This window comes from Diabrotica undecimpunctata, chromosome 5 (assembly GCF_040954645.1).
Source record: "Diabrotica undecimpunctata isolate CICGRU chromosome 5, icDiaUnde3, whole genome shotgun sequence".
NCBI lineage: Eukaryota > Metazoa > Arthropoda > Insecta > Coleoptera > Chrysomelidae > Diabrotica > Diabrotica undecimpunctata.
The window spans coordinates 106,111,728-106,134,636 of record NC_092807.1 but is presented as its reverse complement, the minus strand read 5'-3'; the positions used below and the strand labels follow the sequence as shown (position 1 = coordinate 106,134,636).

General features: G+C 34.6%; 1 protein-coding gene across 2 annotated transcripts; it reads left to right on the top strand.

The window, feature by feature from the left end:
- Positions 1-1,812: 1,812 nt before the first annotated feature.
- On the top strand, positions 1,813-22,348 carry LOC140441646 (kynurenine aminotransferase-like). Of its 2 annotated transcripts, XM_072532507.1 has the most exons (9): positions 1,813-2,023; positions 12,509-12,634; positions 12,820-12,970; positions 13,136-13,366; positions 16,821-17,067; positions 18,780-18,946; positions 19,503-19,689; positions 20,513-20,676; positions 22,203-22,348. In XM_072532507.1, the coding sequence occupies exons 2-9, from the start codon at positions 12,594-12,596 to the stop codon at positions 22,269-22,271; spliced, it is 1,257 nt and encodes a 418-aa protein (XP_072388608.1). In that variant the 5' UTR covers positions 1,813-2,023; positions 12,509-12,593; the 3' UTR covers positions 22,272-22,348. The 2 variants fall into 2 exon arrangements, with proteins under 2 accessions (XP_072388608.1, XP_072388607.1); XM_072532506.1 differs by lacking the exon at positions 12,509-12,634.
- Positions 22,349-22,909: the final 561 nt, after the last annotated feature.

Sequence of the window (22,909 nt, the reverse complement as noted above, 5' to 3'; positions counted from 1 at the left end):
TTTAAACAGGCGTTTGATAAAATAAAGAGATGAAAAATGATCCAAGACTTACAAGAGAGTAATATACCAGAGAGTAATATATAAAAGTATAAGAATGATACAAATGACAATTCGAGATTCCCAAGCAACAATAGACACTGGAAGAAAAGGAACAGAAATATTAAAAATAAAAAATGGAGTAAGACAAGGAAAAGCGCTCTCAACGGTATATTTATTGTATTACTAGAAAGGTAATAAAAAAGCTATCAAACGCAGGAACTATAAACAAAAGTGCAGTACAAATAATAGGATATGCGGACGATATAACCATAGTAGCAACAGATAAAAGGGCATTAAAGAAAATCTTTTAAGAAATAGAAAACGGAGCCAAACTGAGAGGACTGGAAATAAAAATGAAAATAAAACAAAATACATGAACGCAAACAAGAAAAAGAAGACACAAATGACAGAACTGACAATAGATGCATACAGTTTCGAAGAGATTGAAACATTCAAATATTTGGGAGTACTAGTCATCAGAAGAAATGAAAGTGTAGATATGACAAGAAGAATTCAAGCGGGAAATACAGCGTTTTATGGAAATAAAAAAATGTTTAGAGATAATAAGATAAGCCAAAACACAAAAATTAAAATCTACAAAACGACCACAAGACCAATAGTAGTATATGCTGCATAAACATTTACGTTAACAGCAAGAGAAGAGCAATTGAAAGTTTTTGAGAGGAAGATTATCAGAAAAATACTGTGTGAGAGGAACATGTAATGTATTTGCTATGTATTATATCTTCTTCCTATGCCGTCCCCATTAACGGAGGTTGGCGACCACATTTTTAAAAGCTTCTCTGTCTTTTGCAACGTGGAATAATTCGTCTACAGTCATGTTTGTCCAGTCTCGAATATTTCGCAGCCATGACTTCCTCTTTCTACCTATTCCCTTTTTGCCATCGACTCTACCCTGCATAATGACCTGCAGAAGACTGTATTTATTATTTCTCAGTATGTGTCCAAGGTATGCAGTCTTGCGTACTTTTATCGTTCTCAACAATTTTTTGTCTCGACCCATCCTTCTTAGCACTTCCTCATTGGTGACCCTGGCAGTCCATGGAATTCTCAACATTCTCCGGTATATCCAAAGTTCAAAGGCTTCAATCTTCTTAAATATTTGCGCTTTTAGTGTCCATGTTTCTACCCCGTACAATAGTTGCGACCAGACGTAACATTCAACAAACCTCAGTCTCAGCGTATTATATAAACATATTATAATGTATTATATATAAACTAATATATATAAACATAATAAATGTATTATATAAACATATTTATTTAGTTTATACAAGTAAAAGAATCAATCAGTTGTGTTTCGTATGTAAGTAAAGTTTGCAATCATTTTGCACCAATTTTACAATATCTCGAGTTCTTATTATTGGAGTAAAGTTTAGTAAAAGTCATTTTCTTATATTTTTTTTATCTCTTAGTTTACGATCTAGATGCTCCTAAAAACAATTAAATTGTTTATAACAATTATTTAACCACTCGGATAGAAATCCACCCTCGAAATTCGTAATCAGCAGGCAAAATACATAAAAAAAAGACTTTAAAAAGGACTTCAGTCTTTAAAAGTCCACGGTGACCCAGCTGGCCCCTAGTCCAATTAGTTGTCTTTAAAATAACAGAATTTATCACAAACCTTCTTGTCATAGAGTTACTACATAAAAAATAATCACTAACTTGAACGATTTTATTAAACGTCAGAAGTCTGTTAATTTTATTTATTAGTGTAAATCTTGTGTAAAATCCTATTAACGATATCGATATCAGTAGTCACAAATTGTAATGCACGAAGTAACCTCTTATCAATAAACTCCAGAAAAATAAACCGTTATCCAAAATTATCATTGTTATTTAGTGGTATGAAAACAAATATTTTAAATCAAAGTAATCGATTTATTCTTTAATGGTATCCGGAGTAAATAAAAGCGAGGATGGCGTTTGTTTCTCGAATTAAAAATGAAGAAAACTTTATGTAAGTACTAAAAAATATTTTTTACAAATTTTCTACATAAGTTTAAGATGTAAGGTCAAATTTGATAGTTTATTTCTATCTACCTAATACTTTATGTCTGATATTTTAGCTCGCTTCATTTCATGTTTATTTGCTCGTTTCTGGCCCTTTCTAGTATTTACTTACCACAACTTTGTCTTAAGTAGTCCATCTCAGTCATCATAAGTTTGTTTTTATTAGCTTTGGTAACATCCTAAACCTTCGAATCGTATACTGTAATGCTTTGTACAATATTTCTGTTTTTTGTTTCTTTTTTGATTATCTTTTACCAGAGAAAAGAATTTTCACGCTCATGTTATTGTTATTCGCTTATTTATACTCTTATTTATTTTCTTACTGTCTGTCACCCACCTGATTTAAAATCTATTTGGACAGATCCTTAGTAAAATGGGTAAAAAAATATAGAAACATGGGAATAACGGTGGAAGAAAACAAGCTATATACACTTTTCTTTGCGGATGACCAGGGTAGTAATTGCCGAAGACAGCTACGATCATAGTTATATGGTAAGAAAACTGCAAGAAGAATATGAGGTGGCAGGTCTAAACCTGAATATGACAAAATGTGAATATCTCTCAGTGGGAACAGATGAAATATGTGACCTAGTCTTGGAAGACGACAAAATCAAAGGCGTGCAATCCTGCAAATATTTGGGGGTCATTTTCAACAAGAAGGGAAATAGCGTAGATGAAATCAGGGAAAGAATAAACAAGGGCAGAGCAGCAACCCGTGCCTTAAACTCTCTTCTCTGGCTAAAAACAATTCGACGAGAAACCAAAAAACACATTTACGGTAGTATAGTCCAAAGTATTACATTTTACGGTTCTGAAGTATGAGACGTCACCAAAGCTAATAGAAACAAACTTATGACGACAGAAATGGATTATCTCAAACGAAGCTGCGGTAGATCGAAACTGGAGAGAGGTAGAAACGAACAAATAAGAAACGAAATGAAAATGGAGCGAAATATCAATGCTGACATAGAAACAAAACAATTAATCTGGTTCGGACATGTTAAAAGAATGCCAGAGTACAGAGGGCCTAGAAGAGTACTGGAATGGATCCCTCCTGAAAGAAGAAAGAGAGGACGATCACGGAGAAGTTGGCGCAACGATATTGATGAAGCAATGGCGGCAAGAGACTTAGAAGAGGCAACTGCATATGACAGAATATATATATATATATATATATATATATATATATATATATATATATATATATATATATATATTTAGTGGATTTTCTTGGGCTTAGGTTCATAAAAAATTTTGATTTGATACTAAGACATTTTCATATATTTTTACGACGTTTCGGCGGGAAATCCGTGCCTTTTTCAAGAAGTAATATTGACTAAAAAAACATTTTATGCCAGACATAATAAGGTTTAAAAGTTAAACTTTTGACTTACCAAGCATGTAAAAATTCGGTACTAACAAGTAGACGTCACAATTAAAATAATATTAAAAACATAGGACATACCCACTAAGTCACTACATGTAAAATGTATTTTAAATCTAATGTGTTGTTTATTGATGTTAGTTTATCGTTTAAACAATCAGTTATTTTAACATCATTGGCGTTCTGAGATTGTCTTTTTATGTGTTTTTAAATTAAGTTAAAATGTATTTTGTTCAAATTTTTGACATCTTTTGTATCATTAATTGCATTATTATTATTTTTTTATTTGTATAGACTCTAGAAGCTCTTTCTTCTTCCTGCTGGGTTCACTTTTTAGGATCTTGATTTTCTCAAAATCAAATTTATGTTTTTTTTCGTTTTCATGTTTTGTGAGGGCGGTTGAGTTTTTTTTTGTCATATTTGTGGGAACGTATTCTTGAGTTAAGTAGCTGACTGGTTTGTCCAATATAAACTCCATCACAATTCGAGCAGGGAATTCCATATACAACATGCGATCTTTTTAATAGAGGGGTTTTTGTTTTTAATCTTGTAAAATTCCTTTTCAAAAGATTGTGCCCTTTATGAGCAACCGTAATATTATGTTTGGACAGAAGATTTGCAATTTGTTTTGATAATCCTTTTATATAGGGAAGAGACATATAGTTTTTCTTTACCGTGTTGGTTTCATTGTTATTATTGTTATTGTAAAATTTATGCAGTCGCAAGTTTGAACAAAATATATTTTAACTTAATTTAAAAACACATAAAAAGACAATCTCAGAACGCCTATGATGTTAAAATAACTGATTGTTTAAACGATAAACTAACATCAATAAACAACACATTAGATTTAAAATACATTTTACATGAAGTGACTTAGTGGGTATGTCATGTTTTTAATATTATTTTAATTGTGACGTCTACTTGTTAGTACCGAATTTTTACATGCTTGGTATGGTAAGTCAAAAGTTTAACTTTTAAACCTTATTATGTCTGTCATAAAATGTTTTTTTAGTCAATATTACTTCTTGAAAAAGGCAAGGATTTCCTGCCGAAACGTCGAAAAAATATATGAAAATGTCTTAGTATCAAATCAAAATTTTTTATGAACCTAAGCCCAAGAAAATCCACTAAAAAAATATATATTAAGGTTCAAGAACTAAACTCAAACTATATATATATATATATATATATATATATATATATATATATATATATATATATATATATATATATATATATATATATATATATAATAACGGATTTATTACGCCTATTGTTCCACCGTTTTTCCCATGTGTCGGCCTTTCCCATGTTGCAAGATAAATCTTAAATAGGATGGGTGATAAACTATATCTTTGTCTTGGTAAACCTTTAGTTGTGTAAACGGAGAAGTAATTTCTGTTCCTCTTTTAATCCTTACGAGATGGTTACAAGCTCAAGCCGGTTTGTTTCTTGCGAGCCAAGCTTTGAGCCGAACTCTTTTTTTTTTCGAGCCGAGCCGAGCTGAATTCGAGACCAGCAGAGGTTTCCTTAACGAATTTGTCAATATTTTAGCTAATGTATATTGAAAATAATGTATTTTCAATATACTGTTACGATAAATATACTGGCCTAACTTTTATGACTAATTATTCTGTTTTATTGTAGAAATTTCGGTGGAAGTCTAGAACCAAAATTATGGTGAATGAGCCGGCTAAGCTTCTCGATCTTTCGATGCTGTTCTAGTATATCAGGATTTTGTATATAAATACAACATTTTTATATGGAGGGCCAGTTAATTCTGAACCCGCGCTCGCGAATTTGTAACGTACGAATATATATAAATTTGACAGATAAGTTAATATAAATAAAGAAATAAATTAAATCCGTAAGTGTTATAAATATTGAACCTTTTAATAAATTCACAACAAATGGTGTCAGAAGTGGGATCGAACATAAATTAGACATAATAATAATACAAGTGAATATAAAATAAATTGTGAAAATGGCTACGATTTACGAGCTGACAGTGACTAATTTAAGAAGACATCTTGAAGACAGAGAATTAGCTTCCACCGGAAAAAAGGCTGAGTTAGTCCAACGACTAAAGAACGCTTTGCTAGAAGAAGGTCTAGATCCAGAGACTTATATATTTGAAGACGCTGTCATCTCGTCGATTTCGAAATTGGAGAACAAAGTTTCTGACGATATTTCGAAAGTTTCTTCTGATGTAGCCAAAGTTTCTGGTGATGTAGCCAAAGTTTCTGGTGATGTAGCCAAAGTTTCTGGTGATGTAGCCAAAGTTTCCGGCGACATCGCATCATTGGAGAACAAAGTATCCGGCGACATCGCTTCTTTAGAAAGCAAAGTTTCTAACGAGATTTCTTCTCTGGAAAGCAAAGTTTCTGCTAACATCTCTAAAGTCACTTCAGAGATATCTGCTCTTGACGATAGAGTGTCTTCGTTAAAAAACCAAGTTGCTGCCGATATGTTGGCCTTCGAAGAAAAGATATGGAAAGAGATGGAAAGGAAGATGGAGGAAACAGGGACAGCAGAGAGAGGTAACAATCCGATTACAGTGGAGATAAAAGAAGACGAGACGAAATGTAAGTTGGAGACACGGCCGAAATTTGAAGGAAGTGGAGGTTCTATTCATGTTAAAGTCCCAACTTTCGACGGAAAATCATCATGGAACAACTACATGAAACAGTTCGAATCAGCCGCAAGAGCAAATGGATGGTCTGAAAAAGAAAAGGCTGTAAACCTGACTATCGCTCTTCGAGGAGATGCCTTAGATGTGCTTCAGACCATAGCCGTAGAGGAGACCGATGATTTCGAACAACTGAAGAAGAGGTTAAATATGCGATATGGCCACGAACATTTGGAGCATGTATATCAGTCACAGCTTAAAAATCGTAGACAGAAGAAAGATGAGGCTCTTCAAGAATATGAGGTAGATATTGCCAGATTAGTACGATATGCTTATCCAACAGCTCCCGAAGACATGATGGAAAAATTGGCCGTTCAAACGTTTATTGATGGTCTTCGTGATCATGAAATGCAGAGAACACTGCGATTAGCTCGTCACAAGACGCTGGTTGATGTCCTATCCGCCGCCCTCGAATACGAGTCAGCTACGCAGGCCTCTGGCGGGTACAGTAAAGTTAGGACTGTAAAAGAGGAAGGAGATGAAGATAAACTTGACCAGCTCGTTAATATGATGAAAAGCATGACATACAAGAAAACGAAGACCATAAAATCAAGAAACTCACCATCAGGAAAACCAGAACAAGTCGGCTTTAGGGGAGCAGCTTCGACCCGGAACTTTTCCAAAGACCCTCTTATACTAATAGCTTCGTTGAAATGTCGTGAAGATAGTGTATATGTAGATGGAGAAATAAATGGTAAAAGACATACGTTGTTGGTGGATACCGGAGCGACCAGAACCATTATACGCCCAACAGTTATAAACAGCCGAAAGAAACTGTTACCAACGAGGTTACGACTTCGGACCGCTACAGGTGAAAATGCCAACATTCATGGAGAAATCCAGGTACAATTGGGAATTGGGGCAGAAAAGTTTGTCCATACTGTTATAGTTGCTGACATCGAAGAGGATGTTATATTAGGAATGGACGTAATGAATATGCATGGATTCCAATTGGATTTTAAGAATAAGGTAATCAAAGTTGGCAACGAGGAGGTATTTCTCCATCCACATAATGACAACACTGTGCAAGCAGCCATTACAGAAGATACAGTCGTGCCTGCGAGAAGCGAAACGATCATAGTAGCGCGACTACAGGGAATTGTAGACGAAGGGAGACCTGTTATGATGGAGCCTTGGAACCACGACGATGAGGTTGGCCGTGGAATCATAATTGGAAAGGAATTGGTGACTTCGGCTAAAGAAATTCCTGTGAGACTTATCAATGTCAACGACTACCCAGTGACCATAAAGAAAGAGACAAAAGTAGGAACTTGTGTACCTGTGACATCCATAATCCGTCAGGCGACAACATCTGATAATTCCAACGACAAATTCGACCAAATGGTTGCAGTTGCAGGACAGTCTCTAAATCAGATGGAGAAAAGGAAATTAAGCGAATTTCTTCGGCAGTATCGTGATATTTTCGTACCGAAAGGAGGAAAGACGGGAAGAACTACCGTTGTTAAGCATAAAATTGATACTGGTAATGCTAAGCCAATTCGTCAAACAGCTCGACGATTACCACAGGCGAAAAGAGAGGAAGCTGAAACGATTGTTCAGGAAATGAAGAAAGACGGGGTGATAGAACCTTCTACGAGCCCATGGGTCTCTCCGGTGGTCCTGGTTAAGAAGAAAGACGGAACGACGAGGTTCTGTGTGGATTACCGTTTGCTGAACAACGTTACCAAGAAGGATAGTTATCCTCTGCCTCGGATCGATGACACATTGGACACATTGGCTGGAAGTAAATTGTTTTCTACTTTGGATTTGAAGTCTGGATACTGGCAGGTAGAAATGGACCCAGTCGATAAAGAAAAGACAGCCTTCACCACAGGATCTGGATTGTGGCAATTCAACGTTATGCCATTTGGACTCTGTAATGCTCCTGCGACATTTGAGAGGCTTATGGAAAATGTGTTGAGAGGGTTATCTTGGAAAACATGCCTGGTTTATTTAGATGACATAATCGTCTTGGGGGAGACATTCGAAGATCATTTGAGGAATTTAGAAAACGTTTTTAATCGACTTAAAGCTGCCCAATTGATGCTAAACCCCAAGAAGTGCCAGCTATTTCAAGGTAAAGTCAATTATCTGGGTCATATAGTCAGTAAAGAAGGAGTGGCCGTGGATAAGGGAAAAATCGATTCCATTAAGGAATGGCCAAAACCAACTGACAAACATCAAGTGAGAAGTTTTCTTGGACTATGTACTTACTACCGGAGGTTTATTAAGAAGTTTGCAGATATCGCTAAGCCATTAACGCGACTTACGGAGGAAGCAAGAGATTACCGCTGGGATACAGACTGCCAAAATGCCTTTGAGACCTTGAAAAAGCATTTAATAACAGCACCAATTTTAGGGTATCCACTGCCAGAAGGAGAGTTCATCTTAGATACAGATGCAAGTAATGTGGGAATTGGAGGAGTGCTGTCTCAGATTCAAGGAGGACAGGAACGAGTCCTCGGATATTTTAGTAAAGTTCTTTCAAAACCTGAGCGGAATTATTGCGTCACGAGAAGAGAACTTCTGGCAGTAGTGAAATCAGTAGAGCACTTCTATCAATACCTCTATGGCAGAAAGTTTCTAATCCGAACCGACCATGCCGCCCTTAAGTGGTTGATGCAGTTTAAGAATCCAGAGGGTCAGATAGCCAGGTGGATCGAACGACTCCAAGAATACGATTTTAAGATTGAGCACCGGGCCGGAGCTAGCCACAGAAACGCTGATTCTCTTTCCAGAAGGCCATGCCCAGCAGAGTGTTCCCACTGCAACAAAACGGAATCCAAGGAAGCAGCAGTGCTAAGAACGACGATTGTCAACAACGACTGGACGCCTACTAAGATCAGGGAAGAACAAGAGAGAGATCCAGTTATACAAAAAATCCGAAAATGGAAAGAGGAAAACCGTCGACCACCTTGGCAGGAAATATCAAACCTATGCTCAGTAGTTAAGACGTATTGGGCCCAGTGGGACTCATTTATCATCGAAGATGGCTTGCTTAAACGAGTCCTGGAAAATGATGACGGTTCAGAGAAGAGAAGACAGTTGGTGATCCCAAAGAGCAGAATAGCCGAAGTACTTCGTCAGTTACACGACAGTCCATCGGGAGGGCATTTTGGTGTAAGGAAAACCCTTCAGCGAATTCGGGAACGGTTTTATTGGATGAACAGTTCCGACGACGTAAAAGACTGGTGTAAGAAATGTACTATTTGTGCTACGAGTAACGGGCCTCACCGAAAAAGGAGAGCTCCTATGAGACAATATAATGTTGGAAGCCCGTTTGAAAGAATAGCTTTGGACATCGCTGGGCCATTTCCAGAAAGTGAAAATGGAGGCAAGTACATGCTGGTAGTAATGGATTACTTTACTAAGTGGGTCGAGATTTACGCACTTCCAGACCAGAAGGCCGCCACCGTTGCAGATAAGTTGATCCAAGAATATATCAGCCGATTTGGAGTGCCTTTGGAGATCCATAGTGACCAAGGCAGGAACTTCGAAAGCGATCTATTCCAAGGAATATGTGATAGACTAGGCATGAAGAAAACAAGAACTACCGCGTATCATCCGCAATCGGATGGTATGGTAGAACGAATGAATAGGACAGTTGGCAAGTATTTGACAAAGATGGTGTCCGATCATCAGCGAGACTGGGACCAATACCTTCCGTTCTTCACAATGGCCTACAGATCTGCTGTTAACGAATCAACAGGCCAGACACCAGCCAAAGTCCTATTCGGACGCGAAATGCGACTACCTTGTGATCTCGAGTTTGGATGTAAACCTGGAGAAGATGTAGCAGGTGAAGATTATGTGATCGAATTACGAAGAAGAATGGACGATGTACATGAGTTGGTCCGTTCCCACCTTCAGATCGCTAGCGACAGAATGAAGAAACGGTACGATACACAAGCCGAAAAGGGTTGCTTTAAGAAGAACGACAAAGTATGGCTGTATAATCCCAAGAAGCGAAAAGGTTGTTCTCCCAAATTGCAGCAGTTTTGGGAAGGTCCATACCTCATTATGGAGAAGATCAACGATGTCATCTACCGAATAAGCAAGATTCCGAGGGGAAAGCCGATGATAGTACACCATAACCGGTTGGCGTCTTTCGAAGGTGACCACAACGTAGATGAAGAAGTGGAAGTAAACCAAATCCACGATGTGTCTGACCTCACGTTTGAGGAATTCATGGGTGCCTATGGAGGTACCGGTAAAGCGAGACATGGTGTTACCACCGAAGAAAAGCAAGATCTACTCGCGCTCCCCGATGACTACTCGCTGGCCCTTACCATCCCGGCCAGTATCAAAGACGCACCAGGGTTGGCATCCGTCTTTCGAAGGAAGTTTGGTCGAGTTGCAGAACTTCAATGCCAAGTGCCAGCTCCCGGTAAAACCTTGAAACTCCAAGATGCATCACGTTACCTTTTCTACCTGGTAACAAAAGACACTGCCCGTGACCAACCTACCTACCGAGATGTATGGGAAGCCTTACTTCAATTGAGAGAGCACGTACTAGAGTCCGACGTGCAAAAGTTAGCCATGTCAAAGTTGGAGTGCCGCCAATTAGATTGGAGGGTTATCCGAAATATGGTGGAGGAGATCTTTAAAGACACCGAAGTCCAGGTGTTAGTCTGTTGCAATCCGCATAGTTACTGGTGCGGAGAGAAAACCGTCCCTTGTCATTTTTATACAACTGGAAGTTGTAAAAGAGGGTCCAGTTGCCGATACCAGCATACAGTTCCGGTTCCAGTCCCGACAAGGTTCCAGGAGGAACCATCTTTTAAGAGGGGGGCAATGTTACGATAAATATACTGGCCTAACTTTTATGACTAATTATTCTGTTTTATTGTAGAAATTTCGGTGGAAGTCTAGAACCAAAATTATGGTGAATGAGCCGGCTAAGCTTCTCGATCTTTCGATGCTGTATCAGGATTTTGTATATAAATACAACATTTTTATATGGAGGGCCAGTTAATTCTGAACCCGCGCTCGCGAATTTGTAACGTACGAATATATATAAATTTGTCAGATAAGTTAATATAAATAAAGAAATAAATTAAATCCGTAAGTGTTATAAATATTGAACCTTTTAATAAATTCACAACAATACATTGTGTCCATAAAGAATGGAATAAATTGGATAGTTCCTACACTAAAAGCATTCTGAAAAAATCTAAAACAAGTCGATTTTTCTATTATAATTACCTACATTTTACAGCCAAATTTAATTATACAGAGTGATACACATTAAGGTGATGTAGGTGATGAAGCATACACATATGTTGGAAATAAAGATGATTTTCTGACAGCATAGTATACAGAAGACAGTGATCAAAAATATATTTAATTTATCATCGCTTCCGCCAACACAAGATTCAACTCGTTTTCTCAGTCTTAGAGTTTATCTGTGATGAGGAAACACTGCGATCCCGAAGATTGGGGATGGAAAAGACATGGAAAAATTTGGATACCAATCAAAAATCCAGCACCCCTAAACTCACAAATTAATTTTCCGCAGATGCAAAGGAAACTGTGGAAGTGTGTGTGTGGTTGTCGAAAAGCAGGCCTTAAATGCTCTGCATTATAAAATAACCAGAAAAAAGTAAAAAAGGTCCCAAAAGAAAATTTGTTCAAAAATTTTTATTTTAGTTATTAACTTTTTTATTTTATATTTTACGATAAAAAGTGATACGAATAAAGTTATAGAAAATTTAATTTTCTACAAATAATATTAAATAAAATTTTCTTTAGGGTTGCTAGTTTACGAGATAGAGCGCAAAAACCCTTTGCACCAGTTTTTCCAAGATGGCGGCCGGGGGACAAGGGTAGCGATCCCACAAACTTGAACTTAAACATATTCTTATCCTAAAACGCATAAAAAAAATGAAAATGCGTCCTGTCAAAAATGCAGCCCTAATGTAACTTTTCAATGAACTATAAATACTATGGGTGATGCAATATAACTTGGTTATATTATTTTTATTTAAACAGTTTGAAAAGGGCGTTGTTGATCTTCAATCTTCCGAAGTTCCGAAATTGCTTTCATGTAGGTTTCAAGAAGTAGAAGACTATGATTTCAAAGAGACAATTATTATTCGTTCAGCAAGTAAAAATATATAGGAAATAACTATTTTGGATTCCGAAACAATTACATTATTAGACAGTGTAATCATATACACATATTTTAGCCTCATTGAAATTGAATGTATCTACAATATTGCCTAAAAACGTAATAACTTGGGAATAATAAAACTGAAAATAGTTTACTTATGAGTTGTCACGAACAAAGTAACACCGCATTAATAAAATCCAGCCAAATAAGTCATCGAAAATTGTCATTGTTCTTTTTTTGGTAGATATCGAAAGGATTGTTCTACTTACTTACTGGTTGCGTGAGTGTTTTGTGGCGGTTATTGGGTATAAAAGTAAAACAAAGTGAAAATGGCTTTTATCTCTCGAATTAAAAAGGAAAAAAATTGCATGTAAGTACAAAATCTCATCTACGTGGACTATTTATGTTTCTGGAACTTTTCAAGTTGTTCTTCTACTAATTGACGGTGTTTGACAGTGAAAAGCACTTATTTCATAATGTAATTTAGAAGATGGAAAATTTTAATATTAAAATTGTAGTAAGATATCTTTTAAAACTTTTATTTTGCCATTTTAGCAAAGAGTTTGAGGAACTATCCAAAAAGTATACTTGTACAGACCTTGGTCTAGGCTATCCAAACTACTTGCCACCCAAATTTGTCTCAAAAGCCCTCTCTGATGTTCTTTCTGCAAATCATGTCGAAGATCATCAATACACCAGTCCTAATGTAAGTAGGTATACATTTATGTTATGCATTACTTTTTTTGCTTTGTGAATTGATGGAATTCTTTTTTATTTTAAAATATACATATAACGTGTATATAATATATATACAAACCCCTGATCTAATTAGATAATTAAAATTCTATTTTCTTTACTACAAATATTTTAGGGACTGCCAAGACTTACTGCAGCGCTATCCAAAACATATTCCAAACTAATTAACAGAAATTTAGATCAAAGTTCAGAGATACTGGTAACAGCAGGTTCCACTGAAGCCTTGTTTTGTGCTATAATGAGTGTAGTATCACCAGAAGACGAAGTTATTATTATTGAACCATATTTTTCGTATTTTTTAACGCTAGTAAAGTTGGCTGGAGGAATTCCAAAAACGCTGCAATTGGTAAGTTAAATTAATAGTGAATAGTTAAAAGAATATCAAATACCTTTATAGTTATACAGTGATGAGTGCCTTAAGAACCGGCAAAATAACGCAAAAGATAGAAAATATAATACGTTGTGAAATAAAAAGAGATGAAAATAGTAGAGGTGGGAAATAATCGGTAGAAACCTATAATTAGCATTATAAATCGATAGTCTCACACCTTTAGACGTTAGCTTCGAGCTAAATCACCTCGGTCATAATTATTATGTGTGACGTATGTGTGACGTATTTCCATTTTTTAATTTCACATAAAGTAAAAACTGATTGACCACAATAAAGCAAAAATGTGAATAAAATAATTTAATTAATAGTAATTATTTAATCTAAAGTTTTAAATTATTAATCAAGAATAATTAGAATAATTTCTACTCTGATGTGACGATTTAATACACTCTTGTCACGGAGTAACCTGTATCCTTCGTGGATTAGTGGTAAGAACTCGACACAGACGTCGCAGACGATTAGAGTTCAAAACCCACATGTGGTTTTCTTTTTTTTTTTTTAATAATTTGAAATTATGCAGAGATCGTTTTGCTTAAGTGAAAATTCTACAAAATTAAAAAAAAAAATTGTAAATAAACGTATTTACAATATGTTCAAATAAGTCTTCATTAGCAGCAGAACAATATGCCAAACTGTCACTAAAGAAATATAAAAGTTTGATAGATCAGAGTTCAAGTCACGATGTTCTCATGCAGGCGCTCAGGGTTCAAATCCCACAAGAAGGTTTTACTTTTTTAAAAATTTGAAATTATGCAGATATTATATCGTTTTGCTTTAAATCACTAGACATTTATTTCAGTTTTTATTAGAAGTGTTTATAGTAAAACATGAAAATCTTATTAAAAAAAAACAATGTCGTACTATCGAAAATAAAGTAATAATTCTTCAAACATAAAAGAACGTTCTAAATAAATGTACTTCCAAAAATATTTAAATAGGTAGAAATTCTATAAAAAAAAATTATTCTAGTGAAATGTATTTACAATAAATGTTCGAATAAGCCTCCATTAGCAGCAGAACAATAACCCAATCTATTATAAAAGTTTCGTCTAACATTAGTTAATGTTTCTGGACTAATACCTCTCATTGAATCAGAGATCTTTTCTCTTAATTCTTGGAGAGAATTAGGCCTATCGTCTTCAATTCCATATAGCTTGGACTTGATATATCCCCACATAAAAAAATCACAAGGTGCAAGATCAGGTGATCTTGCAGGCCAAAAAATATCTCCGTGGCCACCAATCAATCGATTAGGAAAAGTCGCACTGAGATATTCACTGACGATGCGAGAATTATGTGCGGGACAACCATCGTGTTGAAACCATATGGAATTGAAAGGTATTGGTAAATTACGAAGGGCTGGGACAATTTGATTTTGCAGAAGTTCCAAGTATTTCCGCCCAGTCAACATACCGTCTATAAAAAATGGACCAATGACATGATTCCCTATTATGCCTCCCTAAACATTTACTTTTCGAGGACGCTGGGTACGAGCGACATAAATCTGACGAGGATTTCCTCGAGACCAATACCGAGCATTCATTGAATTGTGACGGCCCTGCAATGAAAACGTACATTCATCGGTGAACAAAACGTTCTCTAAAAAATGTTCATCTTGATGTGACATTTCCATTGCAGTTTGACAAAATTCTAAACGTCTATATTGATCCCCAGGGAATTGTTCGTTGGATTTATGAAGTTTATAGGGACGGTATCCATGTCTTTTCAAAATTTTACCTACTCTAAATCTTGAAATTCCATATTGTTCTCCGAGACGAGATGTTGATTGGGTAGGATTTTGCTCAATACTTGCACAAATTAAAGTGTCCCTTAGTTCCAAATCTGGATTTACCTCCCTTCGTCTACGAACTCCTCTTGGAGTGAACACAGATCCATAAGTAAAAAAAATACGTATAATAGACTGAATTGTTGATCGTGCTGGAGCCGGCCTATTTGGAAACATATTTACAAATTGTTGTCTAATCATGTTGTCTGATAATCCATTCACATGCCAGACAACAATTTGCACTTTTTCCTCGACCATTAAAACCATTTTCACGAATTGTTTTTTTAATAAAAAGTTTCTGTTTACCGTGCAAAAACACTTCTCGGTATGATGTTATTTTTGATGGCTTGATGATTTGGTTATCTGTAAAGCAGGCAGCTGTTCGCGCGCATCCATTACAATGTTGTTAATTGTTTTAAAAATCATTACCTGTACAGAGGAATTAATATTAACACTGAGAATTTAGTGATGGATTTGGCATTAAACAGTCTTAACCGGATTATTTTGCAATCACAACTGAAGACTGTAAAACTGAAATTGAATTTGAATTATTTTGTATTTCTATTTTTTAACATTGGAATAAGAATAAACTGTAAATAATGAGTTTTTCGAAAACTTTTTACCTAATATGTATCATATTTTCTATTATTTTTTGACTTGTCAGTAGACCCCGTCTCTACATATTACGCCAATTCTACACACAATAATTGTTTTGGATTGAACATACCTAGCTTTAGTTTCATCAAATATTTCAGTTAAGTTATTTTTATTATTAAATAAACTTAAAGATTTATAATTTAAAATCGCTAATAATTAATGTTTTTTACTATAATATATCTTAATTTATTCAATCATTTATTCTAACATCAGAAATTATTAAAATAAAATATTTTCGAGGTCATCCGTATAATTATGACTGAAGTGAAATAGCCACGTCAATAACTAGCCTTATCTCGTACTATCTCACAACTTAATCTGTCTTCTATCCTTTCCGCTATTTTGCCGGGTGGTAAGGCACTCATCACTGTATATGTCTTGTCTGAAAGTTACTGGAACTGAAAAGGTCTTTTTATGCTTTTAAAGAACGTCATAATTGAAAGGAAGAAAGAAGAACAAATACTTTTTCCTATTTTCAGGGTAACTTTCTATGGATCCGTTAAAATATTTTCAGCAGTTTTATTGTAAATCGGCTTTCTCTTATTATAAATTCAGACTTATATTCTTTTTAGCTCAACAGGGCTTAGCAACCCAAGGCTTTAACAGTTTTCTTCCATTTCCTTCTGTCCTGGTCTTGGTTTTTCCAATCTTATACCCTCAACCATTTCAGATCTGCTTTTACCGATTCAATCCAGTGTATTCAAGGCAATGAAGACAATGAATTTTATCCCTTTTCCTTTTTGGACTGTCATCAGTGTTTATTAATTTTTTTGGAATTCTTTCTTCTTTTATTCTAGCTGTGTGACCGTTTTTATCAGCTGTCTATTTTTTTTTTTCAATTTTAATGTTATAATTTCTTTCTTGATGGTGCTTCATACACATTTGCTTTGAGGTTATTTTTGCTTGGTATGTACCCTGTGTTAGATATTATTAATTATCTTTCATACAACTTTTATTTTGTTGTAGAAAATTTCAAATATCGAAAATCCCACCTCTGATGATTGGAAATTCGATGAAGAAGAACTAAGAGGGCTAATTAACAACAAAACAAAAGCAGTAATTGTAAATACTCCACATAATCCTACAGGAAAAGTTTTTAGCATTGAGGAGCTTACTGTTATTGCTGAGTTGTGCAATGAATGGGATCTTATTTGCATAGCTGATGAAGTTTATGAAAGAATGGTTTTTAAACCCAAAACGCACATTAGAATAAGTAAGATTTTTATTATAAAAATGCTTCCTAGTCTATATTTCATGTTTTTTGGCGCTACATTCTTTGACACATACGTGTTGTAGCTGTTTACAACATATTGCTGTAACAATATCTATGAACAGATAATATAAATAACATTTATGAATAACATATGTATATAAAGTTGCTGGCGTGTTTTTTGGTTTCTTACAGTCCTTTGTGTTGTGTGATCCAGCACATTTTACGCAATTATATGGTTTGCACAGTACGTTTTAGTGTAACCATATTCTTGACATCATGTACATTGGGGTATATTTCTTTTAATTCTAGGTGGTTCAAACCTTATTTTACAATGTTGTACATATTCTAGTTCAAATATTTCTTTGTTGTTTGTTTGAGGCTCGAGGTCCACAAAAAATAATGGTAATGGTTCACGGCTCAATCTGTGTCTGACATTTGTAACGTTCCTTACCTTATGACCCTTTTTCTGGATTTCCGCTTTTATTTCATCTATAGGAAAAGAGTGATGTAGATCTCGAAAAATTGCACTATATGGTCTGTCTTCCTTGGGTTGGTATGTATGGTGGACGATATTTTCCTCTCGTACGTGATGTATTAGTTTTTTGTAGAATTTAGGTGTCTTTGGTAAAATTTTTATTGTGATGTTTGTTAAGGCTTTAGTGAAGTAAGTTTCTACTTCTATTGCTTGATGTAAATTATCTATCATTTTACTATAGTCATTCACGTCATATATAAAACTTGGAGGGGGTTTTTAGATTGGTGGATTTTTATTCGTATCATTTACGGAGTTTTTCTGTGGAAGTGGCTGAAACCTATTTGAGAGTGTAATTGGAGCTTCTTCTCTTGAGTCTTGATGTTTAAGCCTTTTTCTTTTTGATCTTATTGTTTGCGATGGGTGTTTATTATTTTGAGAATCTTCGTGTTCTTCATCTGAGATTGAATCATATTCATTCTGTTTTTCTGGATTGTTTTCTAAGTTTAAGTTAGCTTGAGAGTTTGATGTAGAATGAGAAAAGTTGGTTTTCTGGGCAACTATTGGTTATACCTGATATTGTTGTTGATAATTATATCAAAAGGTATCATTTGGTTGACTGTTGGTTGATTTGAGAACAATGGTGAATATTGAGTATATCTTGAGTACTTACTTGGTGATACGGATGTATTAGGTTTGTAGGTTCGTTCTGCATTACAGTTGGAAACTGCACTGTAGGGTACTGAAAATCATTTGATCCTGGTCCTTTCACTGTTGGAAACGTTTTCACTTCACTTAGAGCTCACTTTTATTTCACATTAACTGGATAAATGAAAGTGTATTTATTTACCAATAATCAATTTAAATATACCAAATCTCGAGAAGATTAATAATTATTTAGCACAATTACAATATCTTCAGTAAACCGCCAAAAATTAATATTTTTCTGGGAGAATCCCAAAATTCACATTAAGTTATTTTAACAAATGCCAAGCAAATAAGGAAGGAGAAAGAAACAATAGAAATATTCAACAATGGACGAACTAATGGGCCATAAAACTTTTAGTCACCTTATGAAAAATGGGAGAGAGTAATTAAGAGAAGGATACGTGAAGAGACCGAAATATCCGCAGATAAGGATAAAGAGAAATGAAATGATGATGTTCCATTAGTTATCTGATGCATAAATGCGTAATATTTTTCAGTATTATAATAATTACTTATATTTTGTGTGTTTTAGCATCTTTACCAGGCATGTTCGAACGAACAATCACCATTGGAGCTGCTGAAAAATGTTTTTCGGTCACTGGTTGGCAAATCGGTTTTGCATATGGCCCACCTAGCTTGATCAAAAACATGCAAATCTTGCATCAGTATGCTGTTTTTAATGCTAGTACACCATTACAGGTAAGAAATTAATATTTAGGAAACAGTGGGCTTTTCTCAATCTTTTATTGCTCTTTAATATCTGAACCATCATCTAATAAGGTCCATTTGCTCAACTTGGGCATATTTTGACAGATTCATTGATGGAAACCTACAATACAAAAGTTCCTAGCTCACAGTATTAACAGCTTAAATAAATTTTTCTTACAGACTTCTTTCATTAAAAAAAAGAAGAATGATTATAAATAGTAGAAGTGTATACTCAACCCATAAAATTTTGGGTAGTATATATTTAAAAGATGTATTTTTGTTGTTATAGTTTAACATAACTATTTATTATATGGTGCAAATAAATAAATATTGATTGTCGGTAACTCGTAAAGTTCTATTTTATATACTATTGAGACTTTTTACTATTAATATTGACTATAAGTACGTGTGCTTGGTTGTATAGTAATTTCCAGCCACTTCTAGTCTGTCAAAAAGTAACTAACTTCGCAAAAAAATAATTACTAAATTCACTAGACAGTTTGGACTGCGAATAGCGAACCGACTATATCTGTGTTCTATTCTTCAGGTAGCTTTCGCTAAAATGTTTGAAGACGAATATAGTAATATGGATGAACCTGATTCTTATTTCGAAAGTTTGGAAAGAGATTTAAGAGAAAAGCGTGATTTTATAGTTGATTGCTTAAGAAAAAATAATTTTAAACCAATAGGATCAGATGGAGGCATGTATATTATGGCCGATATTACAGAACTAGGTAAGTAATGGAGTTTTCTAATGATAATGAATATATTATATTTTTATTCCACGTACTTCTGTGGATTGCGAAGCCGAAATCATGAGTAGTGAGTTTGTGTTGTGTACTTTAACCGTAGTCTTCCTGATACCAGAACGTCAACTTTTAGACAGATTTGCAGGGTATTTATATTCTTTTTCTTTGCATGCCATCCTCTCTACTGAGTTTAAATGAAGTTCATATTTTCAGTATTCTTACGTATGTTCACAGTTCAAAGACCTGCGATCTATTTGTAATGTCCAAGTTTATGTATGTCCACAGTTCAAAGACCGTCGATCTATTTGTAATGTCCAAGTTTCCATTCCGTAGAATAACACGTGCCTTTTTCCTCACTGATATCTACTACTATATCTAGCATTTGTTGTAGATCTTTCAAGCATTCAACTATTAGAACAGTGTCATCTAGCAACTCGAATGTTGTTGATGGATCGACGTGGATTTATTCTTCTGAATACTTTTGAATCCAAGTCATTTGAAACATTTTTTATTGGGTCACGTTAAGATCGAACAACTCTAACAGGGTCTTTCACGGGTCGAACTTTCACAGTTGGTACCTGCCATATTGTTGAGGCTACACCTGCTAAATTGAATGTCGTTCATTCAGTACGTTTTGCTTAATCACCATGAATGGATATACCGTACAAAAATTCGTAAAAATATTACAATTGTTTTATCAAAATGGCTGTTCTGTTGATAAACTTTGTTTTATTTAAATTTAAGCGCATAATTAAAGAGCCTATATCTAATAACAGTATAGTATATATAATAAAAATAAATATTTTAGCATCCAAAACTGATCTAAGTAATGAAAAAGGAGAATTTATGGACCAAAAGTTTGTTAAACGCCTAATGAAGCACCATTCCCTGCAATTATTTCCAGTAACTGTATTCTGCACCCCAGAAAATAGAAAATATTACGAAAAGTATGTTAGGATATGTTTTGTTAAAGTAAGTATTAATAAATAAAAATGTTGTAAGTAACAATAATGCTCTATAGTTGTTTGTTTATGACATCAGTTTATTTTTAATATTTTTTGAAAATAATTCACAAAATTGTAGAATAAGAGACTTTTCTTTTTATTTTAATAGACTAGGTCCCGTTTACTCGTTTAGGTGTAATCTTTTTTTAACCTCTTTCGATGCGGTTGAGCTACAACTCTTGTAGCATATTTTGTGTTGATGTTGATCTACCTACTAGTCTCAGCTTGGTTTGTTGCTGAAACTTAAATTATCTTAGCTATATCTCTTCTGGTATCTGGTCAATATCATGTCCTCAAAATTGCTTGCGTGTTCTAATTCATCTCACTAACACCTGTCCTTTCAGTTCTCTGATATCCTTGATTCTTATTTTATTCCGATAGGTTACATCCTTAAGCCTTATCTTCGTTCTTAGAATTTTCAATTTTGTTGTTGGTGTTTGAGTTCTACATTGTGTGATGCTCGGAAAGCTTCCACGGTTAGTACAATTAAATCTAAAGCTAAGGTTAATATTAGAAAAGTTAATATCAACCTCACCAAGCTTTCGGATTAAACCGCGTCGATTATCTCAGTCTGCTGAGAGATCGACTCTGAAGCGAACTGAAGTAATCTGGTGCCGCAATTTCTTTTATTAAGACAATTCGGGTGTTTTTCTATCGCTATGGCTTCTCAGATAATTTTTGGCGTATAGAAATGAATGTGGGTTATAGTTCTGAAATTTTAAAAATCTATATTTGTGACCTGTATCAAAATGATGTTTACGGCTGAAACTGATCGGAAATAGGAACAAATTTTTTAAACTTTTTTATAACTTGCCATTTGTCATGTTTCAGGTTTTTTGAATACTGACCAATATTGATTTGTCATGTGTAGTATTCATATCCTCCAAACCTCCATCTTAAGAATTCCAGTTTAATTTGGTCTGCTTCTATTGATTTTCTATACTTTCATATTTTGGTCGCATCCATAAGTTCTTACCTTATTATATGGTCAAGTCCATTTCCATTATGTTTATATGTAGGTGTGTCTCATAGTAAAACTTAGATTACGTGTGGCTAGTATAACTTAGATCAGCAATCTGCAGATATTATAAGAGAATTTAGCTTTTGACATTAGATTTACAGTGAATATCAGTCAAAGAGAATAAATTTAATCAAAATCAATGCCGGGAAGAAGAGCAAGGATTGATCGAAAGTCAGCGCGACCCCTGATTTGACATTATTAGATGTCTTCTTTTGGAGTAATGTCAAAAGTAATGTACATGACACTAAAACGCTGACGATGAACACTTGCAATTAGATTGGCAGAGCCTGAGATATTGAGCAATATTAGTAGAAGCTTCTATTTAAGATTCAAATTCAATATTTCAGTTCAAGCGTTTCAACACGAGTTTATTTACTTATAATCGAATTTGTTCCATTTGGGTGATACACACTGTATAATAAGACTAATAAAGAAAATTAAATCAGTATTTATGTATTGTATGTTATTTTTAGTCAAAAACAACTTTAGACGAAGCAAAAGAGAAGTTGAACAAATTTGACGAAATGGAGAAAAATTATTAAAACCGAGATTGTGACACAAATGAAATGTTTAATAAGTAAATTTTTATATTTGATTATATTTTAATTTTAATAAATAAGTTTTTTTATGTTGTTAGACTATCCAAATTAATGGACTTTATAGGACTTAATAACAAATTACTGAAATACGACTAATTTGTCCAACCTGCGGTATAATAATCTGTTTGACAAACAAGTTGCACAGAGCGCTGCTAGCGTAAGGGTATGGACATACCGGAGATACAAGGATATGTGCGGTGTAGGTCGCGGTCGCGGTCGATACATATATGTCAAAACAAATCTTCATTTTCTTATCAGATCGCACATAATAAGGATGTATCACCCGTTCACCCTCGCGACCTATCATCGCGGTTTACAGTGATGTCGATGCCAAAACAAAATAGTTTGTTTTACATCACGATCGAGCTGTTGATCGCGTGGTAAATAAGTTTATTGGTGGTTTTCAAACCACGTGACATTAGCTGGAGATACGGATGGTATAATAAATATACTGAAATGTATATTTATTTATACACATTCTCATATAAACATAAAATCTGTCTGAGTGGTGTTTGTTTTAAGCTCTTTAAATAAGTGATTATATTCTCCTTTACTGCCTTTTTTTATTTATAGGATGAGCC